The sequence below is a fragment of the Meleagris gallopavo genome, chromosome 2 (genome assembly GCF_905368555.1).
Source record: "Meleagris gallopavo chromosome 2, MGAL_WU_HG_1.1, whole genome shotgun sequence".
Taxonomy (NCBI): Eukaryota; Metazoa; Chordata; class Aves; order Galliformes; family Phasianidae; genus Meleagris; species Meleagris gallopavo.
The window spans coordinates 89,313,932-89,337,120 of record NC_139405.1 but is presented as its reverse complement, the minus strand read 5'-3'; the positions used below and the strand labels follow the sequence as shown (position 1 = coordinate 89,337,120).

The 23,189-nt window shown below is 34.1% G+C and overlaps 1 protein-coding gene across 1 annotated transcript in view; it reads right to left on the bottom strand.

The window, feature by feature from the left end:
• The window catches only part of CSMD1 (CUB and Sushi multiple domains 1), a 1,002,456-nt gene that overhangs the window by 6,686 nt on the left and 972,581 nt on the right, over nt 1-23,189 (bottom strand). The window contains exons 58-68 of the mRNA XM_085217921.1: nt 22,632-22,808; nt 21,004-21,183; nt 19,627-19,800; nt 18,962-19,135; nt 17,044-17,117; nt 11,501-11,612; nt 10,408-10,587; nt 8,732-8,776; nt 5,781-5,942; nt 4,584-4,696; nt 3,475-3,562 (exon numbers count right to left, since the gene is read on the bottom strand). Of these exons, the coding sequence (XP_085074047.1) occupies nt 3,475-3,562; nt 4,584-4,696; nt 5,781-5,942; nt 8,732-8,776; nt 10,408-10,587; nt 11,501-11,612; nt 17,044-17,117; nt 18,962-19,135; nt 19,627-19,800; nt 21,004-21,183; nt 22,632-22,808 (1,479 nt within the window). The remainder of the gene's footprint in view (nt 1-3,474; nt 3,563-4,583; nt 4,697-5,780; nt 5,943-8,731; nt 8,777-10,407; nt 10,588-11,500; nt 11,613-17,043; nt 17,118-18,961; nt 19,136-19,626; nt 19,801-21,003; nt 21,184-22,631; nt 22,809-23,189) is intronic.

Genomic DNA, 23,189 nt, shown 5'->3' with positions numbered 1-23,189 from the left:
AAGAAGGGTATTGGTTACTTTTCTCAGATGACAAGTGATAGGACACTAAAAAAAAAACAAAAAACAATCTCAAGTCGTTCCAGGAAAAGTTTAGATTACATATCAGAAAGAAAGTATTATGGGGCTGATGAACACGCATTAGAACAGTCTCTTCAGGGCAGTGGTGAAGTCCCCATCTCTGAAGATACTTGAAAGATATACAGATGTGACACTAGACACTGGTTTAGTGTTGGGAATCTGTAGTTCAGGTTGATGATTGGACTTGACGATGCTGAAAGTCCTACCTAGATGATATTATAATTCTATGACATTTCAGATTGGAGTGCAAATAGCCAAGATTTTAGAATACAAACCGAGAACTCTAGAGTTAAGGCATAGGCACTCAGCAATTAAAGAAACAGAAACTAGCAGTGGACTTGCAGACCTTAAAGAACAAGATATTAAAAAATAAGAGACCAAAAAAAAAAGTTCACAGTAGTGGCAAAACAGATTAAATCATTTAAAATTCTAATTTTTTTTTGGTAGATGGATAACAGAGATCTGTTTTCTCATTAAGCTATTCTCTAAGGCTAGAAACAAACAGAACTGATTCTGAAAGAGAATAAACAGTACTTAGAAACTATGTTTTTTTTTTCAGTTTTCATGATATTCCAAAAATGAGCATATCCACTGAGCCTGGTCTTTCTCTAGAATTGTGTGATAGGGAATTCTTCAAAGAGTTTGGTCTTTCACAGTGAACCAAGTGCTTCTCAGCAAATGCTGCTCTTTGAAGTATGCTTGCAGGTGACAAATTTTATATTACATTTTATATGCACCAGTGCATACAGAGTTTATGCACAGTTCTGGTTTAGTGTAAAGGCAAGTAATTTGAAATATGTTAAGTCTTCAGCTTGAGGACATATGAGATCATTACCTCAGCAGAATATTCATGAACATAACACTTAAAAAAAAAAAAAAGTTATTATTGAATTTGACAGTATATGAACATGTTATTACCAATGTTGGTCTGAAATTTACTGTGTCCTCTTAACTATAAGTTCTTCAATGGAGAATAAGCAAGGTATAGACATTCAGTGTCTAGTAAACCATCACACAGAGAAATCAAGGTATATCAATATTTAAAAGATAGTATCTGCATTTTTAAAAACCTCACTTCTGAGATGTCAAAGCTGAAGTAAAGAAGTCCTTAGCCTAAGAGTGCATGTGTAAAAATAACACTTCAGCTCCTTACAAACCTTTGGAATACACAGACTGAGCTCTCATATTACAGCTTTCAAGGCTGATATTTTTCTGCTATCACTGAATACAACAATCAGAAAATACTGTAACTGCTGAATTGTCATTCTACTTCTTCTTCCTTTTTCCCCACTTGTTACTGATTTCACTGCTGAAGCAAATGGATCCAAACTTTTTTTAGGTAACTGCATCATTGAAGAAGAAGAGATGGGACTTAGCTGTACATGATTTTTCCCTGCAGGGAACTGCACATCCAATTTGCTGAGCAAATCCTCTTTTTAGAGAAGTCTGTTGTTTTCCTGGGGCTGTGATGACACCAGGAAACTTCCTAGCCTGGTACAGCCAACAGACAACAAACCCTTACTGCTTTTCCATATAGGGAGGAGATGAAGCAGCTAACATGTGGATCCAGGGATATCAAAAGGGACTTCGGGGACTTGGGATGATGGCTGAAGAATTTGCATAGAAACTCCAAATGTGGAGTCCTCAGTACAAGAGAGATGTAGAACTGTTGGAGCATGTCTAGAGGAGAGCCAAGAAAAATGATCCAAGTGATGGAACACCTCTCCTACAAGGACTGGCTGAGAGAGCTGGGGCTGTTCAGACTGGAGAAGAGAAGAAGGCTGTGAGATGCCTTAATAGTGACCTTTCAATACCTAAAGGAGAGCTACAGGAAAGAAGGGGACAGTTTACCTTAGCAGGGTCTGTGATGTTAGAACAAGCAGAAATGGTTTCAAGCTTAAAGAGGGGAGATTCAGATTAGATGTAAGGAAAAAGTATTTTACAGCAAGGGTGATGAGGCACTGGAAAAGGTTCCCTAGTGATGTGGTGGATGCTCTGTCCCTAGTGACTTCCAAAGCAAGGCTGGATCAGGGCTTGGGCTGCCTGATCTAGTTGTGGATGTCCCTGTTCAGTGCAGGGGAGTTGGATTAGATGATCTTTAAATGTCCCTTCCAGCTCTAAAGATTCTAACTGGAGAAACGGGGATCCTTTTTCTGGCCTGGCTCAAGAAAAAGTGAAAACAAGAAGGAAACCCAGTAAACCATAGCCCCTGTTTAGAGATATCAAAGGCTTTTCAACAAGATATATGCTTGAATGAAACTTTGTGCTCTACTTTCCTAGTGTTATTGTTAAAATCAGAAAAAAAAATCAGTTTAGATATAATGACATGGATTGTACAAAAGTAAAGTCAGATAGACAGTCTGTACCTCGTAAGAGTTTACTCTGAAGACTGAAATAGTATGCAGCCTCAATAACTGGTAGTTCTTAGGCTGAGAATTTGAAAAGCAAGATCTTCTCTCCTTGTGATTAAACATACATGGCACTTTGAAAGTGGTCAGGATGAGCATATCCTTAGGGTAAGTGATTTTACACCAGTTAAAAGAGTGAAGAAATAGCAGGGACTTTTGGTAGAACTTTGAAGGCCAGTGGGTACTGCATCAATGATGTTAATGAAACTGCGACAATTTAAAATGCTAATTCAAAATGCCAATTCATGCTGGTGTAGATGTGTTGGCTAGGCTGCCTGTTCCTGCTAGCCCAAGACAGTATTTATGCAGCAAAGTATTATGTATATCCTGTTCAAGCAACAGGAAATGCAAATGTCCATGGCTGGTATTTCCCGAAAATATTTTATTAATAAATATTTATTAGTAAATTTTATACTAGTTTTCATGAAAAAAAAAAATTACAATAGTAACCAGTTTTTCACCAGCTCCTGGAGTACTTGTATCCATGGATGCAATATTTATCCCAGTCATTAATTTCATATTGTTGACAGTGAAGTAGAAATCTATCTAAATAAATGCTGTCTCCTAATGAAGCTGCCAAAATCAATGATTCTGTCTTCTCAATTTCCTTTATGATTCTGCTTGCATTTTATGTATTTGAACAGAAAAAAGCTTTGCATTGTGTGGCACTTCTGTTATGTTCAAAAAACCCTTCACTGACAAGGGAACAGTTGCAATTGGGCTCTCTTTAGGAACATCTTGTAATCATGAATCATATTAGTTAGCTACATTTGCTATAGAAGATTAAGTGATAACACATTAGGCAGAATTAACTTAGTATTTGAACTGCAAATTCCAAATATGCATACTTTATTATATATTTTATAATAGCAATGGCATGAAATAAACATGCTTACTTCAGCTAGAAAGCAGACAGAATCATTTGTTGAATTCACTCTTGCAAGACTTGAAAATATTATATACAATGAAACTCTATGAATGCATTTACCTTGTCTTTGGAGCATAAATTTTCCGAAATCTTTTCCATGTATGTCTCCTTGATAAGTAAAAACACCTCTTTCAAGCCCCGATGACACCTAAAATACACAGAAGTAGGGAAAAGAAACGAAAATAATTTTGGACAGAAATAAGGATATTTATCCACTTTTTTTTTTTTTTTATTTAGATATACAGATTTGTTACATGCTTTTTCCTCTTAAAATGTTAATTAATTTATTTATAGAACATTTATAATTTTAAGTTTGCATCACTATTCATGTTTATAAAAAACATGGAATGACTTTAAAATATCTGATGTAAATATTGTGTTTCAAAATTCTGTAATTTATATTTACGTAATTGATTAAGTATACAGTTAAGTTCACTGAATTTTCTGTTCATTTTTAAAATATTTTCTATGATACCATCACAAGGCACAAAGAAGTGCAAAGATGAAAATAACTCTTTTTCTTCAAGATTAAGTGCTTAAAATGATTAAAAAAATATATCTTGGAATCAATTTGATAAATGGCTAGCCAACAAAAAAAACCTTGAGTGCAAATTTGAAGCTAGGTTAAATAGTCTGTTAAAATACTATGTCTTCCTTTCCCTTCTTTATACTGAAACAGTATTGTGTAAATAGCTTACCTGAAATTGAACGTGTCAGAACTATATTGTATCTCACTATAGGAAAACAGTTGCAATAGCAAATTCAATATGGCTCATCCTCACTTTCTGTGAAGCATTTTCTGTTACACGTCCATTCTTAAACTGAGAATTCTTTTGAACTTAGACTTTTACAACAGTGAACTTTTTCACAAAGTATAATTTTTCTACAGGCAAAATTCCCACTCATGTACAACAAAACAAGGCAAAATGATAGCAAGATGTAACGATTCACTCCACACTCAATTTAATAAACTAAAAATTATAATGGGGTTGTGGAAGATAGAAAATTGTATACACACTTTGGAAAATAAAATCACTATGATTTCTACATTGGTATCTAGAGAGATGTACGTAATATTTATCATATAAAAAGATAGAGTTATATAGAAAATAAAAAAATACTTCATATTATGCTCAGCAAGGTTTATCTATAGCAGTCTAGTTACTTACATAACCATCTAGCGCCCAGTTGTCATTTTCAAACTTGTTTAGGAAAATGTCGTTAGATCCTCTGATCTGAAAAATTTTCAGTAGCAAATGGGCTTCTTCCTTCTTGTAAACACCTATTAATGTAAAGGGGGTATCATATGCCTTTTAAGCAATTTTTGAATCAGTTTGTTTAAATTTGCTTTCAATGCCAATTACATTGCTTTAAAAGTACAATATTTTGTAGAAATCATTCTGTATTAAAATGATCTTATAACTTGGACAAAATAAGAAGAGTTTACAGTGCTGTAAAAACAGCATCTTATTTTAATGATATTTCCCCATATCATATTTGATAACAAGGATGCAAGGATGTTTTTGTACTGCTTGATTTTATAGATAAATGGTCAAGAATATCTATCTTTTCATGCACAAATTCAGTAATTCTGAATACAAATATAATTATTTCCTCTCTAAAATAACTGTCAGTTAGAACTGGACAAATTTGTATTTACTCCCATCATAATATATTGCTATGATAAGTATCAGTGATACTGAGAAAGGAAATGTGCTATACGGTAACTCTCTGAACTTTTGACCTTGGAAAGTACTGATAGCTGATAGAGATCATTACAAATATAACTGTGATCAGAGGCTAGATCAGAACACAAATCAGGTTTGCTGAAAGTGATACAGGATGTTGATTAAAAGGTATGCATAATTTATAAAGCTATTTAATTTATCTGCACCTACTGTACATCATACTAGTTTGAAGACCAAGTTGTTTAAAAGCAGACATTAATCACTGTATAATGGAGCCTTGCAGTATTATAAATCTTAAAATGAATTCTTAAAATTCTTAAAATTCACTTTGCCTGCCACTTCAATATTACCCATGCGTTCAAAGATCAATACTACCCAGAAGTCCAAGATTAAAACAACAACAACAACAACAAACATCTCATTACTTATTCGAAATGTAACAGGAAAAATTGTTGAGTAACCACATAAAGTGGTTTCTGAAATCTCTCCTAAAGTGACTGCTATATTTATTACCTTTCCTTTTGCAAAATAAGCAGTAAAAAGCTTGTAGAGAAAACATGAAGATTTTGCTTCATTTGTGTATAGAAGAAAATAAAACAAAACTGAACAGGAAAAAAAAAAAAAGAAAGAAAAAAAGGACTGCTTTTTTCTTTTTGCAATATTGAATTCTGAACCTACCTGATAGTTTGAGTTGTAGGCTGGATGCTTCAGTGAATGTGGCATTCACTTTGCTGCTTGTAGTGTTGAACCAATCAATAGTAAGAGTAGCAGGCTGTCTTTTTCCTAGATATTCATAAAATCCTTTCCACAGTGAATTTACAAAAAACACATCTGAAGGAACTAAGTGGGCCAGGAAAAAAAGAAAGAGAGAGAGAGAGAGAGAGAGAGAGAGAGAGAGAGAGAGAGAAACAGAACAGTAAATTACAACAAAGCAACAAACTTTCTAGCCATAACTATGCTCTTCAGTTTCTCTGTTACAGAACCAATCTGCTATTCTAAGGAGGTATTACAGTTACGTCTTAAAGACAGTGACTTTAATGACCTTCCCACACAATTGCCTGTACTATATTATACTCTTCCACTGCAATATATGTTCTTCAATAACATCAAATTTCATAGCTTGAGCACATGTCCCCAAGACTATGAAAAATAATAAACTCTTCCCCTAAAACTCCTACCTTTAGTATATCGTGAAAAAAATAGGAGGTTATTCTCAAGGAAGGAGATACACTTAGGTCACCCTGCTTGTTCCATGAATAATGCAACACTGTGTGTAATATTCAACTTTTTTCATTGAATTCCAGATACAGTTTACCACAAGTTTGTATCGTTCTTTTTTAGACTCCACATATTTTCTTCACACATTAATAATGAATTTTTTTGATGGATCTCAGTCTTGAAAAATCATGTTTCCTGCAAAGGTCTTTCAGACTTATTTTCCTAAATATTTGTCATTGTTTAGCTACAACAGTGACTTACAGTGAATCCAAAACCTAACATTTTAAAAGTATGTTTGTTTTTTATTCACCAATTAAAAATAAGTTCATCAATTAAAAAATATGTGTCTGAATTTAACTCTGTGGAGGTGAATGTCAAGTATGACTCACATGAAACTATTAACAGCTTTGATAATTAATATGTAAGACTTTGTTACAAAGGAGCTGACACCACACTTTATTGTCACATTTAACATCTTCAATATCTGGCATCTCTGAGCCCTTTAAGTGCCAATAACATCTGTTAATCTGTGCCCCATGGAGACAGCTGTAGAATCAGAGTGGCTTTAACCCCATTCTGCTCAGCTTTTGCAATGTCCATGCCTCCCCCATACACCACACAAGAACAGAATGAGAAAAATGAAATGGCTTTTGTTATATAAACACCGAATCAACTATGGATTCCCCTCTAAATGGGAAAAATGGGAAAATCCATGCCTACTCATTAAAACAGCTTCCTAACAAGTTTTGCAAAGCCTGATCAAAACAACGAGAACCATGGCAAAAACATACAGTATTTTAGATCTTAAAACTTCATATTGGTATTGAGAGAACTGGTTATCTAGAACTTGTATTTCATTACAATTTACTGTTAAAATATTACTATTTCATATAAAAGCATTAACTCTGGAAAAATAGCAATTTAATAAACAATAAACAACAATTTCTATTCAAATACTGAAAGGTAGCAATCAGAAAATTAATCTATTGTGTTATCAAAAATTTAGTTGAGAAATATTAACTTAAAATCATTAAGACTACAGATAGCAGCAAAAAGAATTCTACCAAAAGACAGACTGCATACTAAAGAAAATGTTCCAAAATACAGTGTTCTATACTCAATAAAATCTATATATTTTTTTTTTTTAAAAAAAGCTTAAAACTTTTAATTGTTAGCCATTGCATTTATTACTCAATTTCAAATCCTTGCTTACTACTGCTGGCATGTTCAATAGTAACATAGTAAAATAGTCAATATTTTTTCAAAAATACCTTTCAAATATCACTTATATACTAAAACAACTAAAACAGGTCATAAGCAACATGACGTGGTGAGATACTGATGCTCTGCAAAGCGAATGCATTTGATTTGGTCTGTGTTTTAATTTGCATTGAACTTCAAAACCTGTGTGGTAGCATATTGATGGATAGCTTAGCTGTTGAGTGAGGTGAATTCTCCAATAAAAGAAGATTATTTTTTAATTATAATGAATATACACTATGGCTTGAATTACTGCAAATCTGTAGAAGTGATGTGTTTGGAAAGAACTTATTTTAGGTTTCACCTGACACTCTTAATATAAATATCCTTGGGGAAGGTTAATTATTAGCAGAAGTACCTTTTTATCTTATATGTTTTTCAGAGTCCTTCAGTAAATTGCTGTGACTGTTAAGCATTCATCTTGTTTTCCCTGTAGTTTACTAAAATTCAGAATTTAGAGTTGCAAACTCATTTATTTGGTGAAAAAAAAAAATCTGTTCAGAATTAAATAAAACAGTAAAAAGAATAGGTCTCATTTTCCGAAAATGATTGAAAGATCTACATAAAGGTGCTACCCTACATATTACTATTTTGTCATTGGCAGGAGGGCAAAAGTGACTGTGTAAATGTTCCTATGGCCCACACAGTTCAGAAAACCCTGGCATAGAGTACAAAAAAAATTAGAGTTTCTACAAAATAAAGGCCAAGAAAATTTCTAAAACTGATTAATTTTTTTTTCCTGGTTTCTTACAATGTATAAGACTGAACTTTGAACCCAGACCCTAAACTTATAGTCTATGCTCATTATAAGGCTCTCAGTTATAGCAATCTCTCTGATATAAAACTCATTCAAATCTACTTCCTGTTTTTATGATTTATCTTTCTGCCTTGATATATATATATATATATTTGGTATATGTGTTCATGGAATTGGTATTGTTTAAATTAGAAAATTGTTGTTGGGGATAGAATTTGATAGAGTAGGTTTAATGTGGTACTTGTTATTATGAATGACCTCAACATTTATATTCCTTTTGAAACAAGATATAAAATGCCTATTTTAAATATTGGAAGTTGTTTTATCATTCATAGCAAACTAGGGTGTGAATCGATTTATTTGTTTATATCTAAAACTCTTCTTGTATACAAACCTGGAGTTTTAGTTATTGTTTCATTAACTTCTCTCACTCCTTTACCTACAAGTAAAAAGACAAATTATCATTTTCATGAACATATTTGTTACTTTTTTAGTAGAATGTTAAAACAATGCCTGATCAATGCAATTATCTCTTATGCAGTAAGGTTATATTTAAAACAGAAGTAACTGACATCTTGAATACTTAACATGTTCAAACCTAACCACTTAAACAAAAGCCATGAGAAAATAATTTAGAAAAGCAACATTTTTACTGTGGAAAGTTGTCTGGTTATGTAATTATTTTATACACTTAGGTCTACAATTTTATATCAGTCTCTGCTATAAAAGAGAGCCTTATTCAGGGGACAAATACTATATCTAATTGTGCATAATATTATGCTAAATATAACAAACTGCATTAATAAGGTTTGCTACAGATTAGCAAAAGACATCTGGATTAAGAAGACACAATCAGATATCATGGGAAAGAATCACAAGAGGTATCATTTGCTATACTACTGATGTTCTCAGCAGTTATGTCTATTGATTTCAGCTAAAGCTGTGGCTTCATATTATTAGACGCTTGAAAATCACTGTCTGGTAGTAGACTTTGTCTTACATAAATTTTGGTTCTTTTTCTTTCTCTTTAGGAGCAGAAATACACAAATTAGATTGTTTAAGTGATAAAATAGAACAAAAAGTGTGAAGTGCACAAAGAGAATTATATCTAAAGACTGCATGACAATAAAAAGGAAAATCAACTGAAAGCATACAAGAACTTTTACCTCAATGTATTAATTAATATTATCCATAAAAAATCTTCTTTTACGTATCTAGAGTAAGATTAATTTTTATGCGCAGATTGTACTTCTCTAGTTGAAGCTAAGAACTATAAAATGAATTACAATTCTAACCTCAAATCTGTTTAGAGTTCTTTGACACATTAGACCTACATGTAGTGTTACAACCATCTTTCCCATGGCATCGACTGCCTTTCTTTTGCTCCTGTTACAAAAATTAACTTTTTAGGTTTGCTGAATTAGATACTTATCCATGTTTATTCACATGTAGAGGCCAAATTCAGCCCTCACAATTACATACTCAGAGTTATTATAAGAAAATGACAGGAAATTTACATGGACATGAATAAAAGTGGAATCAGGTTCAAACAAAGGCTTAATTTATCTATTTATTAGTTTGTTGGTATTTTTTTTATTATGGATGTTTTTCTTAGTCGAAAAGCATTCCTGTCTAAAAGACAACTGCAGTGAAATATTTTTTTCTTACTTCTAGAAAATCATATATTATCACATATTAAACACTGAAGACATTGAAATACTCTTTTAATACTATGCCATAAACATTAGGAAAAATATAATCAAGAGTAATACTTTCTATTATGTTGTTTTTTGTTGTTGTTCTTGTTTGCTGGTAAGGAGTAAAATCATGTATGTGTGAATACATATATACATACATACACATACCTCCATGTTCTCTGCGATGAATTGTAGATGTTGTCCTTACTTTAACTTTTAAAATGGTTTCTTTCACAAAATAAAAACCTATTGTGTCATATGCATTTTTTAAACAGTAATCAGGAAAACTCAGTCCAAGTATATAAAAGCCAAATGTTGGGGAAAATGAAATCCATCCAAGTAGGGCACAACATATCACTCAATAATGACTTACTTTTACAAATAGGTGATTTTCCTGTCCATTTCATATCTGGCTTACATGTCCGATGCTCTGATCCACCAGCAAGAAAAAATCCTGGCTGACAGGTATACACCAAAGTATACCCTAAAGTAGGAAGATCTATTGCTTTCACATCTACATGTGCCGGTGTCTCTGGCTGCCTGCATGCATGAGCTGCAAAGGGTTTGTAAGAGTTAGAAAATGATAGCAAACAGCATCCACAGGATTAGCCAGTTTAACTGAAAACAAATGCATGCCAACATATTCCGTCATTAGGTAAACTTTGTATACCTTTTAGAAACATCAATAGCTTGTAACAGTAATAGTTTGAGTGTATGGCTTGTGGGAAGATGAAAAAGATATTTTTGAGCAAAATACCAAATCACGATAGCAAGACTGGAAATAATTAAAGTAAGAGGAAGCACAAGTAACAGCATGTCCTTTGAACACTGTACTGTCACAGCTTAAGGTATCACTTCCATTTTAAAGAACCTTAATACAGAGTGGTTACTGTGATAAATAAATTTATTATAAATTTCAAATGAGCTAAAGTTTCCATGTGAAGGCTTTATGCTTCTTTGTCTGTTATACATGGTATTGATTTATAAATATCCAAAGTTAATTTAAAATGGGATAAGAATATAAGATCATTCTAATTAATATATTTTAGTCTTGATCAGCGTATTTTAATACAATACTTATTAGATATCCACATTATTATAATGATAATACTTAGATGTAGAGCTATAACTACACTAACTGTTTACATGTGTAGCCCAGAAAAGTTGAATTTTGGTAAATTTCTAGCTTATGATTCCATAAATCTAGCAAAAAACTCCAAAACATTCCAAATTAATTTTAGGCCACTTTCTGTTCTCTGTTAATCCAATACACAGACACACACAAAGATAAAAGATTAACCTAAAACAGCTAATGCAGTAGGTTAAAGAGGAAAAACATTTTTTTAATGATTAAATTATTATAAAATGAGTAAATTTATTATAAAAAAAATTTCCATGTGCATTAATCTGTAACTCTTTCAAAACTGCACAGTGTACAAACTAATTAGATAAGAAACTGCACTTACGAATACATTCAGACTGTATGCCACTCCAAGTTAAGTTAGCAAGACAAGAACGGGTTGTAGATCCCTGAATATGATAACCTTTTCTACATCTGAAAAAGACTGTACTTCCAACCTAAGGATCAAAACAGAACATTAGATGAAAGAAGTAGCCATCGTGTGTAATTAGATATCAAGACAGTGGTAAGCTAATAGAGAAATACTTCTTTCTCAGAAGTGTGTCCTCTGGTTACCGTTTTTAAGCTTTTTTTTTTTTTTTTAATAATATGAAAAGTACGAACAATAATCTTACTCAAAAGCAGTAAGTGGAAGAATACTAACAAGGCTGTGCACATGGAGAAGAATGACATACATTTCCTCTTACAAGTTTGTGACAATGTGACAAACTAAATAACAAATACCTATCTGTTTGTTGTACATCACTGCACATATTCCAACAGAACTTGACCATAAAATCTACTTCAAAGGTTTCTCATTGTGTTACTTCATCAAAAATATTTGAAGGTAAATAGAAAAAACTGTAAGCAGTTTCATCCATAATTAAATTCCAGAAAACTCGAGGCCACAATTCCTTATACTGTATTCGTTACTATAATATACCTGTTTTACCCGAGATGTTCAACCAGTAAAGTAATGTTAAGACTTTTTATAGTAAACTGAGATATGATCTTTCCATAAGAACATGTAAAACAACTGAGAAAGCTCTCTGTAGACTTGCACTGACAGAAGTGTGAAATATGGATAAAAATAAATGATGAAGGAAGACCTTTCATAATATACGAAAGAGATTGTGTGAAAGTTCTAGTAAAACAGATTTACTGATAGTATTGACAAAAGTAGTCAGAATATAACTCTAGGCCAAGATATTTGAGGATGTGGGTCTTACTAGTAAGCCATTATTTTGGTTTTACATAGAATACCTTGGCAGTACAGATCAGGTGAAATGAAAAAAAAAAAAAAAAGTAAGTACTATCTGTAATTATACAATTTATTAATAAAGTAACATCACATGAAAAAATGAAAGCAAGTTGCAAATGAGCACTAACCAACACCTATTGATAAAAACAGTTTGTAGGTATGTAACTGCCGATAGCTCTACAATGTGAAAGCCTTGAAGGACTTCAATGGATATTAAAAATTGGCAGTACCTTCCAAAAAAATGGCCACCTAAGTTAACTACACAATCAGTTACCTAGAACAGATTATCATGATAGATGTTCAGCAAATGCAGTGCTGGATCTTCTTGAAGTGGTCTGGGAAATCAACTGATATTTTTAAAGGTCAAATTGATATCGCTTTGCAGGCTTATCTATTTGTAACTATTTTTAAACAGATTAATCTCGGTGTCTTGCCAAGGACACACAACGCGTCTAGCAGAAACCAGAATAGAATGTAGTTAGTCTTGACTGTCATTCTGACTCTTGTGAAATTGCCAGTTACGATACAATAAGTAATGATGAGTTGCAAATATTTTCTCACTGATCCAAAAGATGAAGGAAAACTTTAAGGTCTAGGTGCAGGGTAGTTACAGAGTTCTATTTTTTTATTTTTATTTTTATTTTTATTTTTTTTTACTTTTACAGGAAAAAAAAAAAAAGTAAAAACAAAAGTAGTCTGATACTTTTATAGTACTTTGATGGAAAAAAACCATCAAAAACACACATATTGCAAATGCCACAGGGTAGTGAAGCAAAAATGGTATAAAATGAAACAGGGCACAAAATAAATGGGGCAATACAGAAGTGATAGTAGATTGGGAAAAAAACAAAACAAAACGAAAAAAACAGTAAAGATCAGCTGCCTGACATCAGGCAGGTCATGCCATGTCATAAACTGTCTACTTACAAATGCAAAAATAATAGTAAAAAAAATATCTGCTTGACTAGTATTAAGAGAAGTTTACATATTTTTGCACCAATGATCTCATCATAGTACTTTTTATATACACCTTTAACATAGAATTATTATTTAAGTTTGAGTGAAAGAACATACTTGAGAAAGACAGTCCAGAAGAAATTAAAATCTGCCATTACCTCCAGAAAAGAGCAAAAGTATTCAACTGAAATTAGAACATGAATTGCCCAGTATTATTCTGATATAAAGTCAGACAACTTGTAAAGCAGGTAAAAGCGGGAGAGAAAAATAAAATAAAAAGATCATACGAGATGCAATAATTACAGTTATTTTTGAAGCCATGCTTGGGACGGGCACAAAAGCAAAATGAGACAACTGCACCTATTACTAGAAGAATCACGCTGGGGGTGAGGGCAAGACATGGCTAGGGAAGAAGTGCCTGGGCTCCTTCAGACAAGAGTTAAGAAGCTGAGAGCCACAGCAGTGACAGATAGCAGAATTGCGGGAGAGGAAGGATAACAATAAACACTGGAAGGATTATTTAAGTAACAGTACTAATTTGATCATAACATCATGTGGCACATTGCTCTAGGTTCAGAAATAAGTATATACATTTCAGACTCAAGTCACAAATATTTATACCTCAAGAATCTATTGACATAAAGTTAATCAGTGTATGTAGTTTGCTCTGAAAGTAATGCTTACTATGGAAAATATAGCAGATAGAAAGAACACAAAAACATTATTTGATAAAACAAATTCTTGGCTACAAAACAATATTTTTCAATTAGCTATTAGCTATGCATTTTCACCAGCAATGAACAAGAGCTTGCATGCCATGCTCATAAAAATCTGCACCAGTGGAGGTGACTCACTGTTTCAGAGCTGCTATGACATTGTCATTGCTAAAAAAATAGTTTAAGACCTGGTGTAATCAAGCTGCAAGAGAAAAGTTGTCTTATTTTGCCTGACTCTGGAATTTCGACCCTTCAGATTAATCAGCATCGTTATATTTTGGTCAGAATTGGTGGTTTGTCCAGGTTCCAGGAAATCCATGAGGATCACCCTTCTCTATCCCAAAAGATGGTGTGCATCACTTTACTCACGGAGTGCTGCAACTTAAAAATTTTATTAAATGGGGAATTCACAGTTCTCCATTGCACAGACTGCCATTTTGATTCTGGCTTGCAGTGGTGACATCACATCTTAGTACCAGTAATTATGAGATCCAGCAAAAAGTCATCTTCAGCCTCGTGTTGGTTCAATAGGTCCTGACAAACTTGCATACAGCATTCTTTCTGTTTCTGTATGAACATTCATGGGACCATGTGGTGCAAACTTTTCAGTATACTAATGTTCCCACCATCATTTCCAAAGCAATGAAGCTGATATTCAGCTCCGTACACAGATTCCTGGTTGCAAACTTTGATTTTAATGGATGAGAAAATCAAGATCTTGCATTCAACTTTGTAATGTGACAGCTATGCATGGCCATCTGGGACATAGCTTGTCTTTCATGTCACTGTTGCCACTGCTGAAATGCACACCTCACCACCCAACTGTGCTAACTTCCAGTGCTGGGTCTCCATAAATATTCAGCAACTATCAGTGAATCAGTCTGTGCCATTTTTTTCTGTATGGAGGAATTAAATTCCTCTCCATTGCTTCACTGCTTCAACAGGAAGCTATGTGAAGGCACATGGAAGGCAAAGAGTTCATATGGTGGAACCAGCATGGCTTCACCAAAGGCAAATCCTGCTTGACCAACCTAGTGGCCTTTTATGGTAGTATCACTTCATCAATGGACAAGGAAAGAGCCACTGATGTCATCTATCTGGACTTCAGTGAGGCCTTGACAGGGTACCTCACAACATCTTTCTCTCCAAATTGGAATGATATGGATTTGCTGGTTGGACTGTTCATTGGATGAGGAACTGGCTGCAGGATTGAGTCCAGAGAGTGGTGGTCAACAGCACCATGATGGATGGAGATGAGTGACAAGTGGTGTCCCACAGGGGTCAGTGCTGGGGCCTATACTCCGTATTATCTTCATCAGTGACATTGACAGTGGGGTGGAGTGCACCCTTAGCAAGTTTGCTGATGACATCAAGCTGTGGGGTGCTGTGAACACACCAGAGGGATGGAATACCATTTAGAAAGACACAGACAGGCTTGAGCAGTGGGTCCAGCTGAATCACAGGAGATTCAACAAATCCAAATGCAAGATATTGTACTTGAGTCAAGGTAACATCCACTACCAGTACAAGCTGAGGAATAAAAGGATTAAGTGCAGTTCTACAAAACAAACAAACAAACAACAAAAAAACTGGGGTACTGGTGAACAGAAAACTGGACTAGAGCCAGCAATGTGGCCCTCACAGCCCAAAAAGCCACCTGTATCTGGGGTTACATGAAAAGAAGCACAACCAGCAGTTCACGGGAGGTGATCTTGCCCCTCTACTCTGTGCTGGTGAAGTCCCATCCCTGGGTACTGCATCCAGATGTGGAGCCTTCAGCACAGAAGAGACAGAGATCTGTTGAAGCGTGTCCAGAGAATGGCCACAAAAATGATCCAGGGATTGAAACACCTCTCCTATTAGGAGAGGCAGAGAGAGCTGGGGCTGTTCAGCCTGGAGGCTGCAAGGTGACCTGATAGTGGCCTTTCAATATCCAAAGGGGAGCTAAAGGGAAGAAAGGCACAGACTCTTTAGCAGGGTCTGTGGTGATAGGACAAGGAGAAATGGTTTCAAGCTTAAAGAGAGTAGATTTAGGTTAGATATAAGGAGTGAGGGTGTGAGGAACTGGAACAGGTTGCCCAGAGATACTGTGGATGTCCTGTCCCTGGAGACTTCCAAGGTGAGGCTGGATCAGGCTCTGGGTTACATGATCTAGCTCTGATGACCCTGTTCATTGCAGAGGAGTTGGACTAGATGATCTTTAAAGGTCCCTTCCAGCTCTAAAGATGATTCGTACATACTTCAGACACCATTTTGTCAGACTGCCCCTCTGCTGCCATCTGTCACAAGGCAACAAAAGGTAATGGAATGCTGCTGGGAAGATTCAATCTCTACTGCCATACCATACGATCAACATCTGCTTCTGATATTGTGGTCAACACAGTAAAATAGGAGGCATTACTTTTGGTGCAGCCCTTGTGAATAACGATTGTGCATTTGTTATGTTTACACCCATTTTATTTCCTCAGTCACTTTTATGATGTCACTTGGAAAACAAATTTCATTTGAGCAGTTTAGAAATCAGAGTACTGCATCCACCACACAGAATTATATATATTCTCTGACTTAATAAAATGTAACATAAACTGATAATTTAGTAAAGACACAGACTTTTTTGTCAAGGACTTCATGGATCAGACAGATCTTCAGTTGTCAGGTATTTACTGCCTATTTATCAGTGTAAGACAGAATTATGATCAGAAAGCAAAGTAATTATATCATGTCATGTCAAATTAGGTAACCAATTTATAAATAGCCCTCCTTGTTGAAGTCTCCTAGAGAATACAGGATGTATTGCAAGGTTACAATTTCTTTCTTCAAACTATATGTAAAAAAAAAAAAAAAAAAGTGTTGAAATTTTTGAAAGTTTACATTAGACAATTAAGCCTACGGATAAGTCAATGTATTTGTGATTATTAAATGCATTTTCATTTTAGGAATAAATAAAATAATTACCTCATAACCTCTGGAACTGTTTTGTATTCCAAAATGTGGAGTGCCAGGGTCTGTACATGTATTATGAGCCGGATCTATTGTAAAACATGAAACATTTACAGATATTACTACTGCACAGAAAGAATAGGCTAAAACTATTTACTAACATTAATTCATCTATATAGAGTAATAACAGTAATAATTACATTTTTAATACATGCATGTATTTCAATATACAATGAAATCCAACAGTGAATCCAATGAAGAGATCAACGGTTAAGTCAGATTTCTAACAACAAAAAAAAAATCTGCTTTCTTATAGCAAGTAAAATACTTACGTCTTATAGAATTTGCTCTATGTCATCATGAAAATAAATGTTTCAAACAAACTATTATCTCAGCTGTTGCTGAAGAATAAAAATAAAGCCCTTTTCCCATACAAAAAAAGATACGTCAATAGAATTTGGCTAATTAAATGGTCATAAAAATAAATGATCATTTTCGTAAGTATAAATTAACACAATGTAAAATTAATTTTGATTCACTCATGCCCACTTCACATTCTGATGGTGTATTTTCTCTGGGAGTGCCAAAGCACCAGATCTGATGGATGTCTCTGTACCATGTGATTCCTTCTTGGCAGTCAAGTCTGCTTCTGTGCAGACTGCAATTTGAAGAACATAATTTGTGTCTATACTTCATCTGTAACAATTCGTAATTTTCTGTAGAAGAAAAACTGACACATACAACATATGCTATTTCACTCTCAGTCAACTTCCCTTTTAGTGTTGATTATCGTAAGAGTATTACAGTTCATCTGGACTGATATTACTAAAATCTTCAAAAGTTAGGTGGATGTTGACCTAACGTGAAAATAAAAGTCAAACATATTGAGAAGTCAAGGACTGTTTACAGATTATCATGAGCTGGAATACCACTGCTAATAATAGAAATATGTAACTGAATTTTCATATACCTCTATATTATGCTATATAAAGTATAAACAAAATTGACATGATACCATTTTGAAATTTGATTCACCTTACATTTTGTTTCTGTAAACCTTCTTGCATCTGTTAAAAAAACATGGATATAACAGATTGCTCAGCTTATAAAATCCATGGACAGAAGAAGTTTTGAACTCATTTCAAAGAACTGTATTGAATATTTATTTCCTACTTTACAGATATAAGATGCTTTTAATAATAATGCGCTTAAACTTCTCCCTGAGTGCTCAGTTCAGCTCTTCCACAGAGCCGATATCTGAGACACAGAAAAACATAACTGTGCTACAGACCACATTAGAATGATTTTATTTAGAAATATGAGAGTCTTTTTCTATGATCACACCAAAATATTTTTTTTTTATCAAGTCACTGGGTCAAATGCTGATTTCAGTGGGAGTTACAGATGTCCAGCATTTCCCATGGTTAATTGGATTATGTATCATGCTAAAAGCCTATCACCTGTACATCAGTCAATGAGAAATGGACAGCACTTAGCAGTGCACCAGAATTTCAAATGATCAGATCCTGCACACTTCATTCTTTTGAACTGTACCAGTCACATTCATAGGATTCAAAAATCTTTCTGATTTAGGATTGATTCTAACAAGTGCCTTTATCTCTCTGGTGACAGAATACAGTTTTTAATCTGTCAAAATCTTCTGTGTATCTAAAAGACTCTATAAATAGATGGAACTAATTTATTGACACTGTGCATTTCCAGTAGACAAGCAACCATGTAAATTTATAAATGATTTCATATGCGACTGTGTTTATCCTATGCTTTTAAACTCAAAATATAAACTTTTTTTTTTTTTTTAAATATTACACAGAAGTTTTCTACATTTCAAAAGCTAGTTGCTAGACTCATGATAGTGCAGTAGTTTATCAATTATATTCTCAGGAGAAATAGCACAAGTAATGGTAATTAATACCAATGCACGTTGGTTGTATTCCACTCCAAGTACCATCTGCTTGGCAAAATCTTCTTGAAGAGCCTATCAGAATAAAAGGAGGTCTACACTGAAAGCTAACTTCAGATCTGTAGGTGAAGCTTTTTCCATTCAAGCGTCCTTCTGCTGGAGTACCAGGGTCACCACAAAACACCGCTAATATACAAAAAAAGAAAAGTTCAAATCAGGAGTACTGAATATGAGAGAAAATGCTATCTTAGTTCATTTATCTATGTAGTATTATAGCTCAAATAAATTATTGACAGCAATTTAAAATAATTGTCACTATTATATTTAATATAAGCATCAAAATTAACCTGTAAAAATAGACCTTTTAATTGAGACACTTAAATGTTTATTAGATTTGGTTCACCAAGTAATCTCAAAGTAAACAATGCTAAATGTATGTAGTTTTCACATCATTCACTCTGAAATGAGTTGGCTTGAAATTTTTGAACTAAGTAAAGGGAAAAATGTTTGTCAGGGCCTTGACAATTTTCAAGCATTGAAGGTCAGAATATGACAGCTAAAGAAACTGGAAAACAAATGGCAAACAGAGCATGCGATCTAGCCAAGTGCTTTTTAACCTGTGAGGAAAAAAATTGACTAAGTCTGAGACCCCAACACAATGGACACTGAAAACTTACGTAAACACTGTGGGATGTCTCCCCGCCATACTCCTCGACCCTCACAGGAAAGAATAGCTGTGTTAGATAGCTGATATCCTTCTGCACAGCTGTAACTCACACTAGCACCCCAACGATAATCAGATCCTTCCACTTTTCCATAGAGAACTGGTGGAGGGGGGCCACAGGTGATAGCTAGATCATAAAAAGAGAAGTAATGTCAAGATTTTATAAGGTTTAGGAGAGTATAACATAATATCTTGTTATACTTTTGTAACTAATAAGTAAATAAATATATGTTTTTCAGGTCTAAAAAAAAAAAAAAGTGTTGACATAGCAAACTGTAATAAATTGAAAAGCAATTTAAATACAAAAATACCACCTCTAGGCCTAAGAAGTCCCTGAATTCTAGCTTGCTGGAAGTTGCAACATTATATACTTCACCTAGTTCTGAGTCTCTTCTCTACAAATTCATTTGTGATCACTGTTAGTAACAGGCTACTGAGTTAGGTATAATTATTGTTGATACACATTTAACAAAAATATTAATTTTTTATTTTAAAGCTCTTTATATGGCCTTTTCTTGCTTTCTTTTCAGCAGACAATGGACATTGGCTTCATTCATAATTATATGCCTACAAATATTTAGAATTATTCTGATGTATGCCTGCTTCTGAAAAAGTATACAAAATGATGAAATTTGGAGTGATCAAGTTTGCACTCATGCATCAGTTCTTTCAACAAAGAGCACATCTTTAAATTCACCCCCCCAGTGATTTCTACAACAGAAAATATGGTCTGTCAACTGCACATGCCAAAATTTAAGTATCAGGCTAGACTTAAACAACACTTTAAAGTGATACTAGATGTGGTAGCACTCTGTAGGCAGCAAATGCCCTGAGCTGTTGAATTTACTCCCTGATCTTTGGCAATAATGCTTAGAATTTTCACCACACTATCTTATTTGCCTTTCAGCTATTATGATCATTATGTTAGCGCTTGTAATCAGCTATTTATTCTCATGATTATTTATAATAACTACAATACTGCAACACAGGATTCTTTAATGACAAGCTTGGTTGGAGGACCCCCTTGTGGAATATTGGCCATTTAATTCAAAACAAAAGAGCCATAAAAGTAAATGGATACTTAATTCCTGAGAATTTTCAGCCAAGCATTTTGGTAATCTTCGCTGAAGACTGATTTTGTCCTACTGCAGTCCTTAATATTAGTATTATAACTTATTTTATGCCATGACATTTATACAATATAAATTTTACACTAATATTTATCCACATGTTTTAGTTGCATTTGTATGTGTATTATCATTTATATTTATTTTAGATATTAATACGCAGTACGAAAATTGCATTTTTTATCTATTTTTCAAATGCACACCTTTGCAAATTGGTTTACTCTGGTTCCAAGTACTGTCTTTTACACAACGCAAGGTAGATGAACTGGCAGGTTCCATCACATATCCTGGATTGCACTGATAGCTGACTGTCTTATTAAAGGTGAAATCATTTCCAAACTGAATGCCATTTGCTACTGCACCTGGATCTCCACAGCTGATCACTAGTGAGGAAAAAAAAAAAAAAAAAAAAGGTATTTTTTTTCAATAAACATAATGAAACATTAAGCTATATATAGTTGTTTTTTTTTTTCTTCATGTGGAAAGTAAGAATATTTTGAACATATTTCATACAAAATCAAAAACAGTGTTTTTTTTTTCCCAGCTAAAAATCAAATTTTGAAGGATTGCAATAATCTGAACCAAATTTTGAGTTCAAATATTCTTTGAATCAATGATTCTAGGATCTATAGAATCACAGAAAAGTTTTGGGTGGAAGGGACCTTAAAAATCATAGTGGAATAAACTAGTTTAAACTGACATGTTCTACTGACATAGAAGACTGTTATGTTAGTCATAGTTTTGATAGGGACATTTGTAACAATATATCTTATATAGATCATTTAATGTAATTCCAGCAGTTATGGAATTCCTGAGATTTTTTTTTTTTTTTAATTGGTACCATGGTAACATGATAAAACTAATTGTTATTTATCTGTCATTACATCTATCAAGGAAGGAGATAAAGGTAGGTTTTCTAACAGATTCCATGATTTTGAGTAACTTCCTCTCAGGATTACTCATACACCAACAGACTTTGCTGCCCTTTCCCCCCTTCCCAGTGAGACTGTGCTTAATGCCAGCTCTGATTCAGTGCAAACCTAGGATCAGACTGCACTGGAAAAAGCAGCTTTGTGGCCTCTCCCTTTGTTTGGGAGCTGTATTTAAGCTCAAAGTCTCACCTTTGGTCTTTCACTGAGCTACAGAGCGAGTATGTCTATGCCTGGCCATGTACCTTGCTGACTAGACTTATCAGCTTGTTCTGGAATTTGCCTTGTCACTGCAGACTTGCCTGGGGATCACTGGGCTGTGGTGGTCCCACATTACTGTCACTGAACCTCTTGTGCTCTCTTTGCTCAGTACTGTAGGCCTGGCCTCATCACCCGCTAGCCTGGCTGTTCCTCTCCACTCTGGTGGAGCAGGTCAGACTCACTGCTCCCTGACTCTTGGTCCTGAACAGAATGACTGTGAGTGAGATCTGACTCAGTTGTGTCACAATATAAAAAGGCACAACAATGCATCCAACTAGATAAAATCTGATTTAGACCTACCTGTATACATAAGCTACAAAGAAGCGAAAGAAAATTTCAGAGGAATGCCTATTCTAAGCAATAATGTCACATTTTTAATTCATAAGGCATTCACAAGATAAACACATACAGAAAAGTTACCTATGTATCCCTCTTAAAAAGATATTTCTGGATATTTCTGGCAACTTCTGGCATGTATTAAAAACATATACCTTTAAGCGCATAAAATATTTATGTATCACAAGTCAGAGAAATAGGAAAAAATGTGCCTTTTTGTTCCTAACAAAATAATCATTTCAGAAAGAAGGTTATCTGACTTACTATTTTAAAGCTTTGTAGGGAAAAAAATATACATTTCTGACCTGTGCAGTCTGGAGCAGTGCCAGTCCACGTCCCATTAGCAGTACAATGTCGAGTAGTTAGCCCTGAAGTTTTGTAACCTTCCCAGCAGGCATAAATAACTGAGCTGGAGAATAATATTCCATCACTGTATATAATCATACCATTGGCTGGAGTGCCAGGGTTTCCACAAGATACAGCTGTGAAGAAAAGGTTAAAAAATCAAATATTTCCACGATAGGTGACTAGCCGGGAAAAAAAAAAAAAAAAAAAAAAGAGAGAGAAAAATATAGTGATCAGTTATTTTTAATCAGCTTACCTTTTAAAAATCTGTAGCAAATATCATTAAGCAAATATTATTGAGTACAATTTTGAGTAGGAGATTACAGTCGTTACACAGAAGTATAGTGTAGAGACCATAGCTCCTCCTTCCTTAGAGAACTGGATGAATTTCACTCATAATGATAATAAAACAAATTGAATTTCACTCAATGATAATAAAACAAATTGAAGACAATTTGCAGATTCTGCTCAAGGTGCAACACAGACATGCACTAGGAAAACATGGATGCTGTCATTAA